Raw genomic sequence first — 23,142 nt, forward strand, 5'->3', positions numbered from 1 at the left:
GTGATGCATCCCCATATGGGGTTGGGGTTGTGTTGAACCATTTGTTCACTGATGGGAAACAGTCTCCCATCGCTTATTATTCGAGGACCCTGTCATCTGCAGATTGACAAGGAGGCCTTGGCCATTGTGGCCGGGATTAAAAAGTTCCATGATTATTTATATGGCCGCCATTTCATGGTCTTTACAGACCACAAGCCACTTCTAGGGTTGTTCACTACGAACAGGCAGACACCTCAGATTCTGTCTCCTCGAATGCTGAGATGGTCTATATTCCTTTCAGCCTACAGCTACAGGCTGATTCACAAACTGGGCAAAGAAATGGGCCATGCAGACGGCCTTAGCAGGTTACCCTTGCCACACATGTAGCCAGATCCAACTCCAGCTGCATGCATCCTAGCTATACAGGACTTGCCAGAGTCTCCTCTCCTTGCTGGAGATGTAGCTGCTGAGACAGCAGCTGACAAAACACTTAGCTGCATGCTAACTTGGGTTCACACAGGATGGGTGGACAAATGTCCAGGGCCAGAATTTCAAAGATTCTTCATGAGGAAAGATGAGCTTTCAGCTCATAAAGGGTGCATTCTTTGGGGAAGTAAAGTCATAGTCCCCAGCTTGTTAAGGCCCAATGTTCTTGAGTCTCTGCATAAAAGCCATCTGGGAATAGTCCGAATGAAGGCACTGGCAAGGAGCTACCTTTGGTGGCCATGGCTAGATAAAGCTATCGAGGCCCAAGTACATGGTTGCTATTCATACCAACAATCCAGACTGGAGATGCTGCAGGCTCCTGTCCACCGATGGGAGGACACTCACACATCGTAGTCAAGAATCCACATTGACTTTGAAGGACCCTTTCAGAGACAGTTGTTTTTAATAGTGGTCGACAGCCACTCTAAATGGTTAGAGGTTGTACCAATTCCCACTATATCTACTGCTAGGACCATCCAGGTACTGCACAGAATATTTGCAACACATGGGCTTCCAGACGTCTTAGTCTCAGACAATGGGGCTCAGTTCACCACTTCAGAATTCCAGGCCTTTCTCAGGGCAAATCTCATAAGGCACACCACGTCAGCTCCCTTTCACTCGTCGTCGAACGGTCAAGCAGAACATATGGTCCGCACAACCAAGGAATCCCTGAAACAAATTGTCACAGGGGATTGGCATCACAGACTGGCCGATTTTCTACTCTGCCAGCACACAACACCCTGCACCACCATGGGCAAGAGCCCAGCTGAGCTTTGTTGGGCCAGGCGTTTGATCACCAAACTGGACAGGCTGCACCCCGACAGAGTCACCTCAGACACTGCACAGCCAAAGACACCAAGAAGTTTACAAGTGGGTGACTGGGTTTGGACCTGGAATTATGGGCAAGGGGCTTTCTGAGTGGCAGCAAAGGTTGTTAAGGTGTCAGGACCACTCTCCTATGAGGTGGTCCTGGAAGATGGGCGAGTTATTCACCAGCACATTGATCAGCTACCTCAGTGGCTAGCAGATCAGTCGCTGGATCAGGATTCCCAAAAGGGCCGAACACAGGGCCCGCATGACAGTGGTCCAACAGAGCAGCTTGCATGCTCTGAAAGAACTCTTGCTCATGGTGATGGGGGAATGGCCGTAGAAGAGTCTCCTCTGGACACACAGACTGTATCCGCTGATCAGGACGGGCAAACTGCACTGAGAGACAGCCCTGCAGACTTCGCTGCACAATTAGACTTTGGTTTGGGCCGACCGGGACTGGCCAGCCAAAGGGACTCAAGTCACTCCGACTCCACTGAACCTCAGAGCCCTGGTCTACCCAGCCTGGCAGGCAAGCAGGTAGACCGGGAGATCCCTGTAACCCCTAGACATTCTGAACGGTCAAGAAGGCTGCCTAATTATCTCAAAGATTATGTCAAACAATTGAGAGTTTGAGCTATCTAGGGGGAAGGGGTGTAATGTATTGGCCATTTCTGTTTAAAATCACTTGCTTAATGTCTGATCACTTGCTTAATGTCTGACCTACTTTTTCTGTGTTATGTAACGGCTGGTGTTACTGAGCCAGACTTGCTTTTCTCCAGGCTGATAATTAGGTTTGGGGCATGAAACTGTTACTTTAAGCCTATTGGTTGCCACCTAGAGACCAACCGTATAAATAGCTGTGCAGAAGCCATTAGCTTGCTTGTCTTCTGGGTTAATAAACTTGTTTGCTGTTTCAACACCTCGTCTCGCTTAATGCCTAAAGAACCGAAGATATAACATGTGGATTCTTGGTTTCCCATTTTTCCAAGTCAAATGTCCATGTTTCAATTTCACATACAATATAAAATTTATCACATAATCAAAAGGTCATTATAAAATTGTACATGGAATACTTAATATTTTTTAAACTATACATAAATTTGATAATGATTTTACATGCATTTTTCTAATAGATGCATTTTGCATGTATTTTTTCCAACTATATACATTTTTGCAAATGTGTTTTGCAAAAAAAAAGTTTTAATTTGAAATGCTATACTGTGAAAAGTAAAAAATTGAAGTGTTTCAACTCAAGTAGTGCTTCAAAATGTAAAATAATGCTGCAAGTATAAAACAAATATTTAAAATTAACAGAAAATGTGATTTAAATTAGTTGATAAAAATAAATCAGTTAAACTGTTTACAACAAAATATACTTCTGATATATTATAAAAAATAAATGTGTGAACCATTTTTTCAAATCTTAATATATTTAAATTTAATCAATCAAGCCAATTAAAGCTAATATCTCTAATACTTTCATATGACATTGTGTTAAATGTTGTCTATAGAACTACTATGTGATGTTAAATGATATTCAAACTTAAATTACTATCAAAGGATAGTAAGAATAGAAAGAATTAGTAGCTAAAAACGTCATCGTAAGTTTAAGTAACTAATCTCATCAGAAGTATTTTTCTGATCTTTATTCCATTTCTCTCTATATCCCTTGATTCTCTATTTGATTATTATTACAGTGGTGAGTCTTTTGGAGAGACAGTTCACACTGTTCCAACATGTGACTTTTGTCATTCCAGGCCTATAGTTTCACATTTTTCAGAGCAAGAGAGCTGGTTAACAAAAACCTCAGAAATGCTAAGCGTGACCTGAATGAACGGCACTGTTTCCTGTAACACCAAATGATGTGGTCAGCAAGGGAATGGAACACGGAAAAAGAAAACCTGTTAATGGTCTGATATGAATCTCCAATCAAGCATGGGAGCCACATTTGAATTCAATGTTACATGCACGTCCCTACCTTCCCCCAATGCTTTCAGCCCTGTGGTCACAAAAGTTAAAATTATCATCAGTAACAAATTCCAGAGGAGCAGTCAAACAAAGGTTAGTTATTGTTAGGTAATTATGTATGTGTGTGTGTGTGTGTGTGTGTGTGTGTGTGTGTGTGTGTGTGTGTGTGTAAAATTCCCATGTTCTCTCTTCCAAAAGACCAGCTAACTTTGATATAGCCATATAGCTACCATGAATATGGGCAGCCTCAATTTTTTTTACCTGTGTCATTTATGATTTAAAAAATGACTAGGTTTCTTTTTAGTGATATTGATAATTCCACCTGTTCTATTATTTTTGACACAAATATGATCAGAGATTTCAAAATACCCTATTTGCCAAATTTCAAACATGAATTTTGGAGTACTGCATTGAACAAAGGCCTGTGATTTTTAAATCCATATTTCTGCATTTTTTTAAAAAAATGTAAGATATCATAAATTAGAAAATTATAAAATATTAACAAATGCTAAATACAATTGTAAATCAACCATTATTATTAATTCAGCAATGAAAAAGTGTATATGAAGGAGATGAGTGATTAATAAGTTTGATAAATAAATAGATAAATAAATAAATAAACAAATAACCATATCCTCAGCCAAAAATTCCCACTGTAGAAGTAGCAAGCCATTTGAATTGAGATGCCATTTACCTATCATTTAAGACAGACATTTTTTTTAAAAAAATGCCATTCCTTTGATGGTACAATTGAGAGAAGCCAGCAGTAAAATCACGTTGCAGTCATGTGATGCCTCACTTCATGACCTTGGATGGTTCACTTAATTACCATGGCAGAAGTGAGATTTGCACTGAAATATGTATATTGCAGTGACATATTTTACTTAACAACCACATCATTTAGCAACTGTTTTGCTGGGCTGATCGTGGACTACCTCTATGATATTTAAATTCCCATATTATATTCATTTAATCACACAGTTCCATTGTTTTTCCTTACAGCAAAAGGGAAATAAGATTCCCAACAAGACTATTCCAAAACAGCAATTAAGAATTCCCAACTTCTGACTTCCGGTTTTGCCTGGTAGCGACCAGTTGCAGCCTTGTGGATTCTCTGCACCCCTGTGGCTAATTTCACCCTGCCAGGGGATCCTAAATGGGTCTAAATCGCCCCGGAGAGGCAACAAAGAAAGAAAGGTGCTCCAGCAATTCTGGAATGGCAGTGGCTGTTCCGTTCAACTTGGGAAAAGCCTTCTAACCTGACAAGAGAAAGGCTGGCCATATTGCATCAACCAGCCCAAGCTACTTGCAACCGAAGTCCAAAAGCATTAACCAGCACAACTGTGAACAGTATGCTTGAAAGTGGGTGAGGAATTTGATGTTCTCTTTTCTATTTTACATTTAATTTCCCAGACAAGATCCCCAAGAAGCAAAATACCTTCGAAAGGGAAGGAGGGGGATTTCCGCCCCACCCTTATACTAATGGAAGTGGCGAATTAATCTTTTTATGGAGGATCAAAATATATGGAAGTGAAATAAATAAAAAACCTGAAACTTAAAACTTAAACTTGGATGAATCTAAATTGTTTTAATGGTTAAGACTCTCATTTCAGAGATTATTTTGGAAATTGAAAAACAAATAGTTGCAAATAGTTTTGAACTATTTGGATTACAAATATCTACCTAATTGGGACTCTAAAGCTATTTACAGAGAAAAGAAAGGAAAAGGAAAACTCAAATTCTTGGCTATCACGGATCAGAGACATGTAGAAAGAACATATCAAGAAAACATAAAAACGTCACAGGAGGAGATATATAGTATACTGCAACTAATTCAAACAACAATGACTTTAAACCATGAAGAAATCCAAAACAACTTTGAAAATATAAATCAGTCTATTTCCATGCTAACTCTATAACAAAAAAAATTCCCAGAAAACAACAACAGAGAAGGAGCAGATAAAACAGGTAAATGGATATAGAAGTGAGAATAGAGAAATAAAAATGGAACTTAACAAAACAAGGAAACATGATTTAATCCTAGTGGAAAAAATTTCACAAGAATTGGAAAAAACAACTTATACCTTAAGACTACAAAATAAACCTGAGGAAAAGAAAACAGATCAGATAAAATGGACTGCAGAAATGTCAGGAACATTGGAGAGAAAGGAAATAATAAGAGAAGCGGAGAGAAAGAAAAAGAAAAAGGTTTTCAACAAACATGGGAAGACAGAAGTCCCGTACAAAGACACTTCTCCTGATTTACTTTTTATATCTACAGCAACATTTACGAACATACAGAAAAACTTTCTGATTCAGCAAAATACATTGATTAAGACAGACACTGGGCAAAAGAAAAAGACTAAAGTGAAAACTAAGAAAATAGATGATGGGACTTACCAGAGAGAATACTTAAAGAAGAAACATTTGTTTGAATATGATTAAAGAAATAGAAAAGTTTTGGAATATACATGTCACTTTAAGAGGGATGAATTCTCTAAATATAATATAGTATGCTTTTTCCCTTTTTTGTTCTCTTTCTTGATATGAGTAATATAAAAAAGTTGAAATGACTTAGATAAAGAAAATGTTTTAGATATTTAAATGTGATTGAATTTAATAAAAAATGTTTTGAATAAGAGTTAAAGGACTAGATGACTAGATGCATTAAATGGAATGTTTAAAGATCAAACATATTTTTAATTATGGTTAAAAAGAATAAGAAATTTAGGAAATAAATACATATTACCTTAGGAGGGATATATATTTTAAGTAGTATGTTATTTTTTATGCTTCTTTACTCTTGCTTTTCTTTCTTTTTTTACTATTTTATCTATTTCTTAAGAAATGTAAAAGTGTGAGATGGTTCATTTGGAAAAATAGAGTTAAATTCTTAAATGTAATTAATTTTTGAGTAAATCTTAACCAGTAAGAATATCTAGAATTTGGTGGGAGAAACAAATTAAAATAAGGACTGTAACAGGATCTATGATAAGGCAACCAGAATGATTGGATAGAAAAGAAATATTATATTGATGTGATTATTATTTTTAGGACTATTGGGAAAAATTATATATCTAATTGTTATCTATCAAAACAATAAGAATTGTATTAACTCAATGTTTGCAAAAGAGGATATTTTGGAAAAAGAGGAAATCAAGTAAAACTATTATGTAGATTATGGATTATAGAAATCAATTGCTAGTGATTGTTTTACAAATGTAATTATTAAGTGATTTATGTTTTTAAAAAATCAATAAAATATATTACACAAAAAAAAAGAATTCCCAACTGCTCACCAGCTTCACTGAGGCTAGCATTCTGGAGGTATGTTCGACATCTTTCTTTGTGTTCCTCTAATGAACTTCTCTGCTTATAACTCCGTCCACAGAATTCACACTTGAATGGTTTCTCCACTAGAAATGAGTATTTGGTTTATAGATATTATGTAATAAATATATCATTTTAACATATCAAGCACTTCAAATCATAATCCGTTAATCCCCAGAATGGTCCTGCTAAGTTAAATAACCAATCAGTTTTAAGCCTGAAATAGCGAAAGGTGCTCTAAACTGGGAATGATTGATTTCCTAATCTAAATATATTTGATTAACAGAAGGAAGAAGGTTTTTTCCCCTTTCTCTGGATAATGCTACACAAGAAAGATATTTTAATCTTTAAAAAGCCATGGTCTCATGAATGTCTGTGGAGGAATTGGATTGGGGGTGAGAAATGATATCACATGCATTTTCAATTACTTAATTGACAACATTTGTACAATGACATCATGACACACAAGCCCTCCTTTTGATTTGAAGAAGTTGGTTCTGTCTGAACCTTTGTGTTTCCATACTGTCAGCAGTGGAAATCTCAGCTCACTTATACAATATATGATTAATCAGTGATGTACTGGAAACCACTGCAAAGTTAGATATTTGCTTTGCTTTACTGCAGCTCCGTTTCCATGCTAATGAGTCCTCTTACTTAATACCTCCTCATCGTTCCTGAACTTTAGGTTCCATTAAGGAGATGCCAGCATGACGTCTTTGCAGCTACATCTCAGCTGTCTAGACATAAAGTGCAGAGCATTAGACTGCTGTGTCAGTGTCCTCCACATTGGATAAACTAGCAGTGAGAGGGACTACTGGAATGCCTTCCTTCCTTCCTTCCTTCCCTTCCTTCCCTTCCTTCCTTCCTTCCTTCCTTCCTTCCTTCCTTCCTTCCTTCCTTCCTTCCTTCCTTCCCTCCCTCCCTCCCTCCCTCCCTCCCCTCCTTCTTTCTTCCTTGTGGAAGAGGGCTGCAAGGGCCTCAGAAGCTGGAAGAGCGGTTGCAGCACAATCTATGGCTCCGATTTTCACTTATTTTTAGTATTGCAAGCCACAAATCCTGAAAATAATAACAAATTATCTTTAGATATATCTGATAATTTTCTTTCAAGAAAAAAACAATAGCAATGAAGAAGTGCCACCAGTATTCTCAATCTTTCTTTGGGGTATTGACTAGTTTTCTTTGTAATTCTTTTTTTCTTATCTTTTATGCCTTCGTAATATAATATAAAATAAAGTCGTCTCTCCCCAGATCTTTTATATTATTTATTTATTTATTTATTTATTTATTTATTTATTTATTTATTTATTTATTTATTTACTGTATACTTCCTATTTCTTAACTGTCCATTTCCCTTAGAATTGTTGTTCCTTACTTGCAACAATAAAATTGATCAATCTAATGTTATTAATAGATCCTTATAGAGGATGTGCTTTCAAAATGATTTTGCATGGTTAATATGGAGAATTTGATCATTGTTAAAGAAACTGAACTAATTTCCGCTTCTCAGCTTACAATATGGACCTGCAGTTCTTAGATCAAAAATAAAAACTGCCTAGTGTGTATGCAATATGGTCTATATATCTCCTTCCAGTATATGTATTTTTAGCTGAGAAATATGCAGGAATTGGATGGTTCTATCATGAAATTGGATATATATATATGATATTGATGTAGATTAGGTAAGAACTTACTTTTTCATTTATGGTTATAAAACATGTTGTTGTTGTTGTTATTATTTTATATTATTATTATTATTATTATTATTATTATTATTATTATTATTGAAATTAAAATACTGCTGATAAAAACAGAAATAAAGGAACTAAATCAATCTGGAGAGAAATAAACTTACCAGAATGTGTCCTTAAGTGTCCTGTGAGTGCATCTCTTCTTTGACAGGCGTAGCTACAAAGGTGACATTTGAATGGCTTTTCCCCAGTGTGAAGTTTAACATGGCGGAGAAGATTTCCCTTCTGAGTAAATGAGGCTCCACATTGATTACAATGGAAAGGGCGCTCACCTTAAAAACAGCATGTGTGGTGGAATGATTATTAGAGCACTATAGTCTTAGCTAAAAATAAACTCAAATTATCCTGCCATAAGAACTATGGGGTTGATTTATCTTGTCAGAGCAGAGGCCTGAGCTAGTAGAAGGCTTAATGCAATAAAGGCTTGGTTGAGAAGGGGAAAAAATCTGTTTCTGATTGTATAGCACAGTTTCCCGCAGAAGCCAATGAATGGCTTTCTTTACCAAACAATTTCCTTTTAGAATGCATAAGAGTAACAACTTCAAGGTATTCTCCCCCCTCCCCCAACATACATACATACATATGTATGCCCCCTAAATTGGGCCGTCCTATCTTGCTTGATCACTATCTGGACTCTGCCCAACTTAGTGCATTGCAATGGCTATTGGAACAGCCTCAGATCAAGTATTTTCAAATGAGATCTTGCTTCTGAATGAATGGTAATTACCAGTATGACTACGCTTGTGAACCACCAGAACGTTGAGGCTGACACAGCCCAGTCCACAAATGTCACACTTCAGTTTTGCAGTATTTGATTTAACAAGGTCATATGGTTCAGAATGCCTCTCCAGTTCCATATGGTCATAGTCTCCGTACTCCGGCTTGCAGTTATAAAGGATCCTGGGTTCTTCTCCAGTTTCTACCGGCTCAGACTTCAAAATTCCATCTTGTTTTTCATCATAGTCACTTTTGACCTTAAGCATGCTGTCTTCTGGAAATAACATCATCGTGGTCCCAAAATAAAGCATAAATATAAAAGTCCACAGAAGGAAGACGACTACTACTACTACTACTACTACTACTAATAATAATAATAATAATAATAATAATAATAATAATAATAATAATAATAATAATTGTTTAAAATAATAACTGTTTAAAATTATGTTGAATAGTAATTTCCTTTGTCCATATTTTTCAACTTCTTTGATAAGATTAATCAGTCATATGCACAATGAAATGTACTGTAGATCAATAAAATCCTACCATTACATTTGATATTTTCTGAGAGAGGAAAGAGAGGAGGGAAGAGGAGGGGAGGGGAGGGGAGAGGAGAGTGGTTGCCTCCCTCCTAGGGGTGAGGGAAACTGACTGGCCCAAAGTCAGCCAGCTGGCTTTGTGCTTAAGGTAGGGCTAGAGCTCACTATCTCACCATTTCTACCCTGGTGCCTTAACCAGCATGTTTGACTGGCTCTCTCAATTCTGATGTCAAAACTGAATAGAACTTTATACTGAACATTCAGATTGAGACAGAAATGTTTTTTTATGTTCTGATTTAGAAAACATTCATTTAAATTGTTTAATGATCCTTACCTGCAGATATTATTCTCCTTCCAGATTTTCATTGCTCAGCAGTACAAACTGACATTCCATTTAGCAAATATAAATGTGGTAAATTGATTCCAAATGAAGGGGAACTTTATTTTCAGTTTCCTAAAAACTGCCTCTATTGTGTAGTGGGTCCGACGCAAGGAAGAGACGCCAGCCGGTGTGTGAGTTCAGCTCTTTATTGGAGGGGGGTAGTGAACTGGGAGATGAGGGTTACCTGGCCTCCTTAAATACCTAGCCAGGTAAGCGGACAGCCAATGGGGTTGGCCCTAGGTTTCCCGCCGAAACTGGGTTTCCCGCCAAAACCGTTCAGGCCAACGCCCCCTGGTGGCTGTTGCTATGCAGGTGCCTGCGTACATGACACCCCTCCCCCCTTAGAGAAGAACCACATAACAATGAAACAACTTGCAACTAACTATAACTATGTACACTCTGTGTCAATAAAAAAAACAATGCAACTGTGTAGGGGTCATTTGCACACATAGTCCGACAGGTAGGCAGGTGTCCTGTGGGGCCGGGTGGACCGTCTGGGTGTGGCCTGGCCCTGGGCTTGGACAGCTGGTTCCTGGGGCCTCTGTGCTGAGCTGAATAGAGCTGGGTTCAGGAGGCCCTCCTCCTCTGGTTCCTGCTCTGTGTTGTTTCCGGTTGGGCTGGCCTCTCCTGGGGTGTGGCTCTCCAGTTGGGCGTATGTGGTGTGCTCAGGGACCCTTCCTCTGAGCTGGTCGATGTGTCGCCTTATGTGTCTGTCCCCCTCCACCCCCAGGATGTAGGAGAGGGGTCCAGTTATCTCAGTCACTGTTTCTGGAACCCATGGATGCCCTGCCCCATAGTTCCTTGCCCAGACCAGGTCCCCCACGTTGAGAACTCTGTGTGCTGGTGATGATGGCGATGAAGATGATGATGGTGGTGGTGGTGGTGGTGGCCTAACCTTCTCGGCTGCTACCCGGTCTGGGTGTAAACGGTCCAGCTTGGTGATGAGACGCTGTCCCCATCGCAGTTCTGCTGGGCTCTTCCCAGTAGCAACGCATGGTGTAGTGTGCTGGGCGAGTAGGAATTTCACCAGTCTGTGGTGCCAGTCCCCGCTAATGATGCGCTGGAGTGCGTCTTTAGTCGTCCTTACCATCCGTTCAGCTTGCCCGTTGATCGATGGATGGAAGGGCGCGGAGGTGGCGTGCCTAATCCAGTTCACCTTCAAGAATGCCTGGAAATCATTAGCGGTAAACTGAGGCCCGTTGTACAACACAACTACGTCGGGGAGGCCGTGTGTGGCAAAGAGAGCTCTGAGCACCTGGATTGTCCTCCCCGAGGTCATGTTGGGCACTGGGACTACCTCCAACCACTTGGAGTGGCTGTCCACCACTACTAAGAATAGTTGGCCCTGGAATGGCCCTGCATAGTCAATGTGAATGCGGGACCAGGGTGTGTGTGTGGCCTCCCACCTGTGCACGGGTGCGTGTGGCATTTCCGGCCTGGATCTCTGGCACATGTAACAGGCCTTGACCCGTTCCTCAATGTCCTTGTCCAGCCCCGGCCACCAGAGGTAGCTTCTGGCCAGAGCCTTCATCCTAACCACCCCTGGGTGTCCCTCGTGTAAGGAGTCCAATACCCTGCCCCGTACTGCGGTGGGAATGATGACCCTGCTCCCCCAGAGGAGGCAGCCCCTGTCCAGAGGAGGCAGCCTCATTGCGCCTGGTGAAATAGGCCTGAAACTCAGGCCCCGGGGACTTGTCCTGCCACCCTGTACAAACCCATGAGTGTACCCTGCTCATGATGTTGTCTGTGGCTGTGTGGCTGGCAATGTCCTTGGCATGAACTGGGCACTCTGGTAGTTCCTGCAGGGCTAGGATCTGTGTGGCTGGGGCTGGGGCTGGCTCAGGGGTGTCTAAGGGTAGCCTACTTAGACCGTCTGCGTGGCCCATCTCCTTCCCTGGCTTGTGCACCAGCTTGTAATTGTAGGCTGCAAGGAAGATGGACCACTGGAGCATTCTGGGGGACAGAATTTGGGGAGTCTGCCTGTCCGTTGTGAACAGGCCCAGGAGTGGTTTGTGGTCCGTGTAGACAGTGAACTCCCTGCCATACAGATAATCGTGGAATTTCTTGATTCCTGCCACGATTGCCAGGGCTTATTTGTCAATTTGGGCGTAGTTTCTTTCTGCTCCAGACAGCGTCCTGGAATGGTAGGCTATAGGGATTTGTGCCCCGTTGGGCTCAAGGTGACTGAGTACTGCGCCCACACCGTAAGGGGATGCATCACATGCGATGCAAATGGGTTTGGACTTGATGAAATGGGTTACTGTGGACTTATCCGACAGTAATGCTTTCAGGGCCCTGAAGCTCTGGTCGTGGGCGGCAGTCCAGACCCATGCTGCCTGCTTGTCTAGTAGCCTGTGGAGTGGCTCTGCAATGGCTGCCTTGTGTGGGAGGAATGCATGGTAGAAATTCAACAGGCCCAGGAATGCCTGTAGCTCTGCCTTGTTCCTGGGTGTGGGTGCTAGTTTGATGGCCCTCACTTTGGATTCTGTGGGGTGGATTCCCCTGGCATCTACTCTGAACCCCAAGAATTCTGTGGAGGGAACCCCTATGCTGCATTTCTCCCTCTTAAGTTTGAGTCCAGCTGTGCGTAGCCTGGACAGTACCTCCCTGAGCCTACATGCTAGTTCCTCTGCTGATGCTCCTGCAATGAGGATGTCATCAAAATAGGGGCAGACTCCTGGAATGCCCTTGAGTGTCTTCTCCATAACTTCCTGGAAGATGCCAGGAGCGACGCTAACTCCAAACTGCAGCCTGTTCACCCGGAACGCCCCCCTGTGTGTTACTATGGTTTGAATGTCAGCTGTTGCCCTGGTAACCGTGAGTTGCTGGTACGCCTGCGCAAGATCGAGCCTTGCAAAGATGGCGCCACCTTGGAGGGAAGCGAGAACGTGGCTGACCGTGGGGACCGGGTAAGCGTGCGGGTTCAGGGCGCGGTTCACCGAACACTTGTAGTCGGCGCAGATCCTTATTTCCCCGTTAGATTTAAGGGGGGTGACGATGGGGGTTTCCCACTCCCCCCATCTATGGGCTCTAAGATTCCCTGGGCCACCAGCTTATCTAATTCACACTCTATTTTAGTTTTGAGCGCAAAGGGGACTCACCGCGGCCGGACCCTAACGGGGGGAACGTTCAAGTTAAGCTTGAACGATATGGGGGGCCTGTGTACCTGCCCAGCGACCCGTTGAAGACGTCTGCGAACTCCTTGCAGACGGCCTCGATGGAGTCCCCCTGGATCCGGTGGATCCCGGTGACTGTGATTCCCAGGGCCTCGAACCAGTCTAGGCCGACCAGGCTGGCTTTTCGGCCCTCTACCACTACAACCACCAGGTGCACTTTGCGACCCTTAAACCCCACCGAGATGGTGGCCTCCCCCTTTACCTTGACCGGTGAATTCTGGAAATCGGTCAGGGTTAAATTGTAGGCCGTAATTTAATCCGCTGCTTGCTCCGGCTATTTATGTAGTTAAGGGTCTCATCTGAGATGATTGAGACTGCTGATCCGGAGTCAAGCTCCATGCTGCAAGGAACGCCTCGCAAGCGGATTGTTAGTCTAATTTTGGGTTTGAGCAGCCGGCAGCTACCCGTGTTGTTAACGGCTAGCCGGCTCTCAACATAGCCAATTCGTGATTTGGACGGGGCCCCAGTACCTTTGAACAGCGATTCCTCCGGTTGCAGCTCGTGGATCTCCTCTCAGGGGCGGCGGCTACGGCAGACCGCAGCTATGTGGCCTGCTTTCTTGCAGGCCCGACACGTGGCTGACTGGAACTTGCAGAGGCTGCGCACGTGGTTCCCACCACACCCTGCGCACTTCTGAGGGTTGGCGGCATTGCTGGGAGGCCTGGGCTTGTCTGGGCATCTGGCTCGCTGGTCGGGGGTTGACTTCCACTGGAGGAGGTTGATGCTCTGGTCGTCCTCCTCTGTGGCAAGTTGCCGGTGGATGCTGGTCGCCTGGCTGCCGGTTTCCTGGCATGCTTGGACGGCCCCGCAGGCCGCCTCGTGGGCTAGGATGGCGTCCTCGGCTTCCTGGAGCGAAACCTCCTCTCTCTCGAACAGGCGCTCTTGGAGCCGCCTGTCTCGTAGGCTGCAGATCAGCCGGTCCCGCAGCCGCTCCTCCAAGTTCGAGAACCTGCAGGCGACAGCAGCTTCTCGTAGGGCAGTGAGGAATTCGGCACCGGTCTCGTCGGGGCGCTGGTCCCTCTTTTCGAATTACGACCGCGCGGCCACTTTGGAGCACCGGGGCTTGAAGTGGGCATTGAGCCTGGCCACAAGGTCCCGGTACGTGACGTTGTTGATGGCCTCCTGGGTGAATAGGTTCGCGGTGATCTCCAGCAGCGCTGGCCCTCCGATGCAGAGCAGGGCGGCCGCCTTCGCACCGTCCTCTGATATTTGATTGAACCGCATGTACAGTTCGGCGTGAGCCAGGTAACGGGCCCAGGTCTCGGGGTGGCGAGTATCGAATTCACCGGGTTGTCCGGCTCTTGCCATGGCGGTGCTGTTGCGGTCCAGGTCGCGGATATGGTGCTCGGGGTGGTCTGGTTGGCTGGCAGTCGTGGGGGGGAGAAGGAAGGAAAAATGCCTTTTCCTTCAGCTCGTGGAGCATTTCCCCAGTGACTTCAGCTCTTGGTTGGCAGCGATCCCACCTTCGTCGCCACTATTGTGTAGTGGGTCCGACGCAAGGAAGAGACGCCAGCCGGTGTGTGAGTTCAGCTCTTTATTGGAGGGGGGTAGTGAACTGGGAGATGAGGGTTACCTGGCCTCCTGAAATACCTAGCCAGGTAAGCAGACAGCCAATGGGGTTGGCCCTAGGTTTCCCACCGAAACTGGGTTTCCCGCCAAAACCATTCAGGACAACGCCCCCTGGTGGCTGTTGCTATGCAGGTGCCTGCATACATAACAGCCTCTCTCCAGCATAAGCATTGTGATAATGGATTTCAAGTAACAGGAGTGCATTCTGAGTACTCATTCCCCTTGACATCACTTACATTACAAAACAGATTTGCTGGCATCCAAAATAAGTTGGAACTTGGAAGAGGTAATATTAGCTCAAATGCTAACTTCTTTCAAGAGTTTCTTTTTTTAAGAAGTGATGGCCACTGCTTTGGAAGCATTTGTGGCAAGTCACTAAAATAGTTTGGATATGATTATATTTTCAGTTCATGTTTGTAAGTGGAGAGAACTGTGTACCAATCAATGTTCATTCTCTTTTCAACTCATGAATAACAGTGTCTCAAAAGAAAACGAATTGTTCATATTCTTCTCCATACGCTACTATATATTCTATAGCTGTATATCTATAACTGTAAATTCTACACAGTTTGAAGGCAAGTGATACAAAAGAGGGTTAATTATAAATATACTGTACATATACAAAAAGTTTCCAGTCATCAGAGCTTTTGTTGCAAAGCAAATTGTAATTATGGTATTTCAGCAATGTTGTACGTCCTTTTCCTATTTCTATACCATTATTTATTGGTCTGAGACCATAAACCAAAAAGTCAATCAATCAACCATGCCAACGTATATCTGGGTGAATTGGATAATGTGGAGTTAGATAGAAATAGAAGGTAAGTACTATGCCTAGACATTGAAAAATCCAGGCATTAGAGGTCTCCAAATTTAAGACATGGCTGGCACAGGAATTCTGGGAGTTGAAGTCCACAAGTCTTAAAGGTGTTAAGTTGGAGACCCCTGGATTAGACAATAGGAGATTGCAGGATGGGAAGAGTAAACAGTACAACTGCAGTTGTTGGTTTAGAACTGTCCATATGGATTGTGAAAGAAGCTGATACATCCCAATTCAAAGAAAAAAGTTGAGTATTCTGTGTTTTCAGAAACACCATGAGGTAGCACATAAATAACATCCTTTTTGAGACCTTTTGGAAGCATTGCTAAAATGTATTCTCTTACTGGATTAATAATAATAAATGGAAGTCCCCAAAACAAGAATAATTTTAATATTCTAAAATTCCTAAAATGATAGCTATAAATCTGCCTTACTCTTTTAAGCATCCTAAGTGGATATGAACTACAATATTTCTCACAACTTTTGTACTGCAGATTCTGAATAAGAAGAAGCCTTCCTGAAGAACATTTCCTTAGCTAACTAAGGCTGTGAAGGAATCTGTAGCAGTGGGATGTAGTCAGTTAAGCAGAAAAAGAGGCCTTCAGCTTTTGCAGTTCAGTACCAAGGAGAAGTTTTGCAAGAGAAAGAGGGAATCAGAAAAGGGGAATGTCTTTTAGAAAACTCATGAAAACTCATGTTGCTTTACTTATTAGCACTGCCTACAAAGGTGTTTCCATACTTCTCAGTGCTGAATTCTGGAAACAATCAGATGCCACAAATCGTGCCAATCCTTTTCACATAAGCCTTGGTGGAGCAGTGGGCTAATGCCTCCTTAAGTAACACCAGCTGCCTGCAATTAGTGCAGGTTCGAGTCCCACCAGGCTCAAGGTTGACTCAGCCTTCCATCCTTCCGAGGTAGGTAAAATGAGGACCCAGATTGTTGGGGGCAATTAAGCTGACTTTGTAATAATGCCGCTGGGGGGGGAGGGCTGAAAGCCCTAATAAGCAGGCATATACACAGAATGAAGGCTACTGCTAAGCACATTGATTTGTGCTTCTTAGAGTGTAAGCCACCCTGAGTCTTCGGAGAAGGGCGGGATATAAATGGGATTAAAATAAAAAATAAATAAAAATAAACAATAAAAATTGCCACTGTTCCAAAAAGTCAGGGGTTTTTTGTTGTTGTTATTGTTGCACAAAAGAGAACCAGTCCTCTATTTGGGGAGTTTCTTTTTCTGAGAACTCCACTGCATATATATATATAACTCATTCTGATATTTTTCTTTTTTTTTTGGGAGATTCCTCCATGGTAAAAAATATACCTGCTGTTTGCCTTTCTTCTAAACCACCTGCTTTTATATAAGCATCTCGGCCTTTGATTGCTTCTGGTAGGAAACTGAAAGGATGCACCTGAATCTTCCTCCTGACTTTTTTATCATGCTCCAGCTGTGGAAAGCTCCCCCCAAAGAAAACCTCGAGCTTTTTCATTTAAAAAGTCAGTGGAAAACATGTGCTGACTGGCAGATAAACCAAAACTGAGAAAACAGCAGTTTGATTTATTTATTTAATTGTATTTATATACCGCCCTATTCCCTGAGGACTCAGGGCGGTTTACAGGGAATTAAAAATCCAAAATACAAAAATTAAGAACCAAATTAAAAAAAAATTAAATTAACCCTGTAGTCAGTTAAAAAAGAACCCCAAATTAAAAATTCCTCCTCAGTCTGGGCCCGAGAGCTCGAAGAGCCAGGTCTTCAGGCCCCGGCGGAATGATCGGAGGTCGGGGGCAGTCCTCAGCTCCACCGGCAGCTGGTTCCAGAGGGCAGGCGCTCCCACAGAGAAGGCCCTATCCCTGGGTGTCACCCGCCGGCAATCTCTCACCGGCGGAACCCTGAGCAGACCCTCCCTGTGGGAGCGCACTGGGCGAAGGGCGTTTGATGCCGGCAGCAGGTGTTCCCTCAAATAACCCGGACCCAGGCCATGTAGGGCTTTATAGGTGATAACCAGCACCTTGAATTTCACCCGGAGGGCAACCGGAAGCCAATGCAGCTCGCGGAGTAGAGGTGTTACATGGGAGTATCGGGAAACCCCCATTACAACTCGCGCGGCCGCATTCTGCACCAGTTGAAGCCTCCGAGTGGTCTTCAAGGGCAGCCCCATGTAGAGAGCGTTACAGTAGTCCAAACGGGAGGTCACAAGCGCATGAGTGACTGTGCGTAGGGCGTCTCGGTCCAAATAGGGACGCAACTGGCGCACCAGGCGAACCTGTGCAAAAGCCCCCCTGGTCACGGCTCCTATATGATCTTCAAAATTGAGCCGTGAATCCAGGAGGACGCCTAAGTTGCGAGCCCTATCAACGGGGGGCAACACCTCACCCCCCATCGTTAGAGGTGGAATAACATGGTTAACCCGAGACGCCAATATGCAGAGCCACTCAGTCTTGGCGGGATTGAGACGAAGCCTGTTTCTCCCCATCCAGACCTGAACCGCCTCCAGGCACCGGGACATCACGGAGAGGGCATCACTGGGTTGGTTTGGGGTGGAAAGAAAAAGTTGGGTATCATCAGCGTACTGGTGATACCCCACCCCAAAACCACGAATGATCTCACCCAGCGGCTTCATGTAGATGTTGAACAGGAGAGGCGAGAGAACCGACCCCTGAGGAACTCCACAAACGAGAGACCTCGGGGCGGATCTCTGCCCTCCTGTCAACACCGACTGCGAGCGGCCCTGGAGGTAGGAGGAGAACCACCGTAAAACGGTGCCTCCCACTCCCAACCCCCTGAGACGTCGCAGCAGGATACCATGGTCGATGGTATCAAAAGCCGCTGAGAGATCTAATAGGACCAGGACAGAGGAGCAGCCCCTGTCCCTAGCCCTCCAGAGATCATTCACCAGTGCGACCAATGCCGTCTCCGTGCTGTGTCCGGGCCTGAAGCCCGATTGGTACGGGTCCAGATAATCAGTTTCCTCCAGGAACATAGGGAGCTGATGCGCCACCACACTCTCAACAACCTTCGCCAGAAAGCGAAGGTTGGAGACTGGACGATAGTTGTTTAAAACAGCCGGGTCCAAAGCAGGCTTCTTGAGGAGGGGTCTCACCACCGCCTCCTTCAGGGCGGCAGGGAAGACACCCTCCTTCAAAGAAGCAGTTATTACTGCATGGAACCAGCCTCGTGTTCCCTCCCGAGCCGCATAAGCTAGCCAGGAGGGGCACGGATCCAACAAACAGGTGGTGGAGCTCAGTCTTCCCATGATCCTGTCCACATCATCAGGGGAAACAGGGTCGAACTCAGTCCAGATAACATGCTCAAGACCGCCTGATTCCTCCACATCAGACTCTGCCCAGTCAGAGTCCAGGCCGGTCCGGATCCGAGCGATTTTGTCCGCCAGATGATGACTAAACTCCTCGGCTCGTCCCTGCAAGGGATCCTCTCTCACCTCCTGACTAAGGAGGGAGCGAGTCACCCTAAACAGGGCGGCCGGGCGATTATCTGCGGATGCGACAAGGGCGGCAAAGTAGTTAGACTTCGCCGTCCTTATCGCCGCAAGATAAGACCTTATAAAGGTTCTTAACTGCAATCGGTCGGATTCGGATCGGCTGGATCTCCAACCGCTCTCTAGACCTCGTCTCCGACGCTTCATCTCCCGGAGCTCCACAGAGAACCATGGGGCCCAACGGGATCTGCGCCGAATCAGAGGTCGCATGGGTACAACGCAGTCGAGTGCCCTGGTGGCAGCCGTTTCCCAGGCCTCCACCAGAGCATCAACTGGGCTGTGGGTAAGGGTGATAGGTATCAATTTAAATAATATTGTAAACCTCCCAAAGATATCACGCGCTAAGATGGGTGGCCAGTAAATTGGATAGATTAAATAAATAAATAGTCTGACCAGCAAAATATAAGTCTTGCATTGCCCGAGAGCTTACTTCTAGATGATAAAAAAAAACCTGCGCAGGTCAGTATGCTTGCTTGGTTAAAAAAAAAAAAGTCTGATCTGGAAGCTTTCCTTAAATCCTACCACATTCAACCCATCAAGTTCCCTTCGTCCAGTGCGCTCGCAGAGGGAGGGTCTTCTCAGGGTGCCGCTGGTAAAAGATTGCCGGTGGATAACACCCAGGGAGAGGGCCTTTTCTGTGGGTGCGCCTATCCTCTGGAACCAGCTGCCCGTGGAACTCAGGACTGCCCCTGACCTACGCTCATTCCGCCGGGACCTGAAGACGTGGCTCTTTGAGCTCTCTGACCCAGGCTGAGAATTTTAACTGGGGTTTTATTTTCAGGGATAATTTAATCTTTTAATTCTCTTTTAACTTTGTACTTATATTGATATGATTTCAAAATGCCCTGTAAACCGCCCTGAGTCCTTCAGGAAAGGGCGGTATATAAATCTAATAAAATCTAAAATCTAAATTACAGTTTATTAGATTTTTACTTTACTTTCTGTAATCATGGTACTCAGTGCTATCTCCTCTTTTTTTCCCTTCATCATAACCCCCAGAAAGAGGGAGTGAGGGAATTTCCAGGGCTGAGGACAGACTGAAACCAGAATTTTCCCAATACCATCCAACATCTTAACTATGACAGTATAATGGCTTTTTTTTACTGCCTATTGAAAATTGAAACAACTCATCAATAGATGAAAACTGGAAAGAATTCAGTACATTTCATTGAATTCAATAAGCCAGTAAACCATCTGACCAAACCTATAGAGGATGCTGTAGTTTAGTTTGCCATTCTGTGTATATTTAGCTGACAATAACTACTACTGAAATTTAAGGATGTTACTCTAGAATTACCAGGGCTTTTTTTTCTCATAGAACGCTCAGAACGGAGTTCCGGCACCTTTTTTGAATGGAACCTTGTAGGGTAGACAAGGCGGGTTGTATGACATGTGTGAGTTCCGGCACCTTTTTCTTTTACAAAAAAAGCATACTTTTATCAGTTCTTATCTATATTCTTAATATATTATTCCTTCTCACTTCCCCTCCCATATAAAATTACTCACTGGGAAGAAAAGTGGCTTTCTCTGTCACGTCACCTCATATATACAACTAAAACTGCTTTCCAGTATAGAAGAAGAAACTTCTTGAAAGCTTAAAATAAAATACAATTGGGATAAAACTAGATGCCTGAACTAGAATCATTATCCATATTGTGAAATGGGTTTCACAGGACAGCCAATATAATATGAAAGAAAAGAAACATTCCACAAGCTAAATTCAACTTCTCCAAAAATTCAGTCTTGCTTTGGAAAATCAGATTTATTTTATCTATCTATCCCAGCAATCGTCACAACAGTGTTGTAAGACAGTGAAAATCAGTACATTGTAGGTTAGGAAAAGAAAGGAGGCAATTTCCGAAAATATGCCTGATTAACATTATTTACTTACTGACATAAATAAAATCGCACTGAATTCAGTCATCTTGTTCCCACCTAGGAATATTTTCTTTTTTGTTCATTTGAAAAGGAATTTTTTGTCCTCAGGTCTAAGGAAGCCTTATTTTACCCACACTAGTTGGCAGGGTCCTAAGATTTCAAATGAAACAACTTCCAAGTTGCAAACACTTATAATATTCTGATTTATACTTAAATAATAAGAATGCACCCAAATAGCAGGAATTCAGTCATCATAATGGGACAAAATAATGTCACACCTGATTTATTATAACAATTCCAAGATAAGAACACCTCATGCTTGTAGATGTTTGGTTTGGTACACAACCCTGCCTGCATCAGTATATAAGGCATATAATAGTAATGTGTAGGTCACCTTTCCTAAATATCCTATTAAAATGTGTTAGAAGTGTGTTGACAGCAGTCAATTTGCTTTAAGAGTTTGATGCAGCAAAACATCATTGCAGCCCCCCCTTCCCATGCACTCTCTCCAACCTCTTACATAACTATAACAAATTTGATTACATTGCCTCCAGGCAAAAGTAGTTAAAATTATTTAATTTTGACAGTGGTTTGCTTGTTTCAATTTAATTTCTGAACAATACGTTACCAGACTAGGTAACATCAGCAGCAGGTTTTCTTGTCCTATTTTCCTTAGCTGATAAATGTCTTGTGTTTTATTAATATTTAGGATACATCCACATTACAATAAAAACGTAGTGAGATTCTTTGGGGCCATTCCCAGAAACACATGATGCAGATGGTAACAAAAATCAAATTAATGTATCAGAGGAAATTTGCGTACTTTTTTGAATGCTTGAGAAAAAGCAGCCCTCTAACAGTCTATGTGAATGATGTTTGGAGTACTAACAGAGAATTTATTGTGTAGGACTATCTCGGATGGCCTTAAAATTATCACACCTTTTACCTAACCTGACATTTCCACCGAACAGCACAGACATTACTTAAATTCTTTTGAGTATTGCAGGTAGATAGGTCCTCTTAACCACAGAATTTTAAGGCTACTGAAAATGTAGACAAGGATCACCAGTCAGGTTGCAAAGTTTTCCGAAGTGTTGTAAAAAGCAGTTGTTTACCCAGCTATACATTTGTTGCAATGGTGGGATTCAAATATGTGAACAACTGGTTCTCTGTGTGGATGTCACTTCCGGAAGTCCGTTCTGGGCCTGGGCAACAAAAAATTAGCTATCAGTTCTGCTGAATTGGTGTGAACTGGCTGATTCCCACCATTGATTTCTTCCTGCCTGACTCAATCTCTTACTTCTTTCAGAACTCAGGATTAATACCAGGTTTTAATATCAGAACCAATTTTTTATTTCCGGAACTCACAAATGCAGCATCAAATATAGTTTCACGAGGAACCACACAAGGATAGCAATATATGTGTTTGGAAAGACAAATCTGTCTGCTACTTTCTATAACTTTTTATTCACAACTTCATTCCATTTTATTTCTGCACCAATTTACAATTTCAGTTTAAATTTTGAAAAAAAAGAAGGCATGAAAATGTATTCCCCTCTTAATAGGTTTTATCATATAGATGGATGGATGGATGGATGGATGGATGGATGGATGGATGGATAGATAGATAGATAGATAGATAGATAGATAGATAGATAGATAGATAGATAGATAGATAGATGAAATTAAGAGAGATTTTAAATAATTAAGTAGTTAAATAGATCTAATTTAAAACTAAACTCAAATCATCTTTCTTTGTTTTTCTTCCTAATCAATGCACTTTTGTACTCATTGTTACATTAAACTATCATAAAACACAGAGAAGTGCAAAAATGAAAGGATAGTTACTTTATGCTGTTTTATTAAGTGTGAATCAGGATGAATCATATTACAAAGTGAGCAAAATATTTCTTACCATTTCTTCAGCATTAGAGTTTTTAAGTGGTTAATTTTGCCAGTCCTTTGGTTTTTCACTAACTGTCAGAATAGCTAAAACAGTATTATGGCTGTTTTACCCACCTACCCACCTAACAACAAAAAAACCCTTTAAGACACCTACAAGAGGACCTTCAGGACTAAATGAGTTATCAGCCTGTGGATCATGCTGGTTCTCTTTCTCTGGAGATCTACAAACAGATGTTCTAGCGAATCCTGTATTTACTGGATAACTAAGGTAACTTCCACCTGTACCATTCTGTGATGTTAAATTGCTACAGTATGTATCCTTCATTCTTCATAATTT

The 23,142-nt window shown here is 42.8% G+C and overlaps 1 protein-coding gene across 1 annotated transcript in view; it reads right to left on the reverse strand.

Annotated features, from left to right (window-relative positions):
• Positions 1–23,142, reverse strand: part of IKZF3 (IKAROS family zinc finger 3) — a 59,944-nt gene that overhangs the window by 25,309 nt on the left and 11,493 nt on the right. Inside the window, exons 4-6 of the mRNA XM_081345663.1 lie at positions 9,049–9,312; positions 8,426–8,593; positions 6,543–6,659 (exon numbers count right to left, since the gene is read on the reverse strand). Of these exons, the coding sequence (XP_081201789.1) occupies positions 6,543–6,659; positions 8,426–8,593; positions 9,049–9,312 (549 nt within the window). The remainder of the gene's footprint in view (positions 1–6,542; positions 6,660–8,425; positions 8,594–9,048; positions 9,313–23,142) is intronic.

The sequence above is a fragment of the Vipera berus genome (genome assembly GCF_964194415.1).
Source record: "Vipera berus genome assembly, chromosome: Z".
In the NCBI taxonomy this organism is placed as follows: Eukaryota; Metazoa; Chordata; class Lepidosauria; order Squamata; family Viperidae; genus Vipera; species Vipera berus.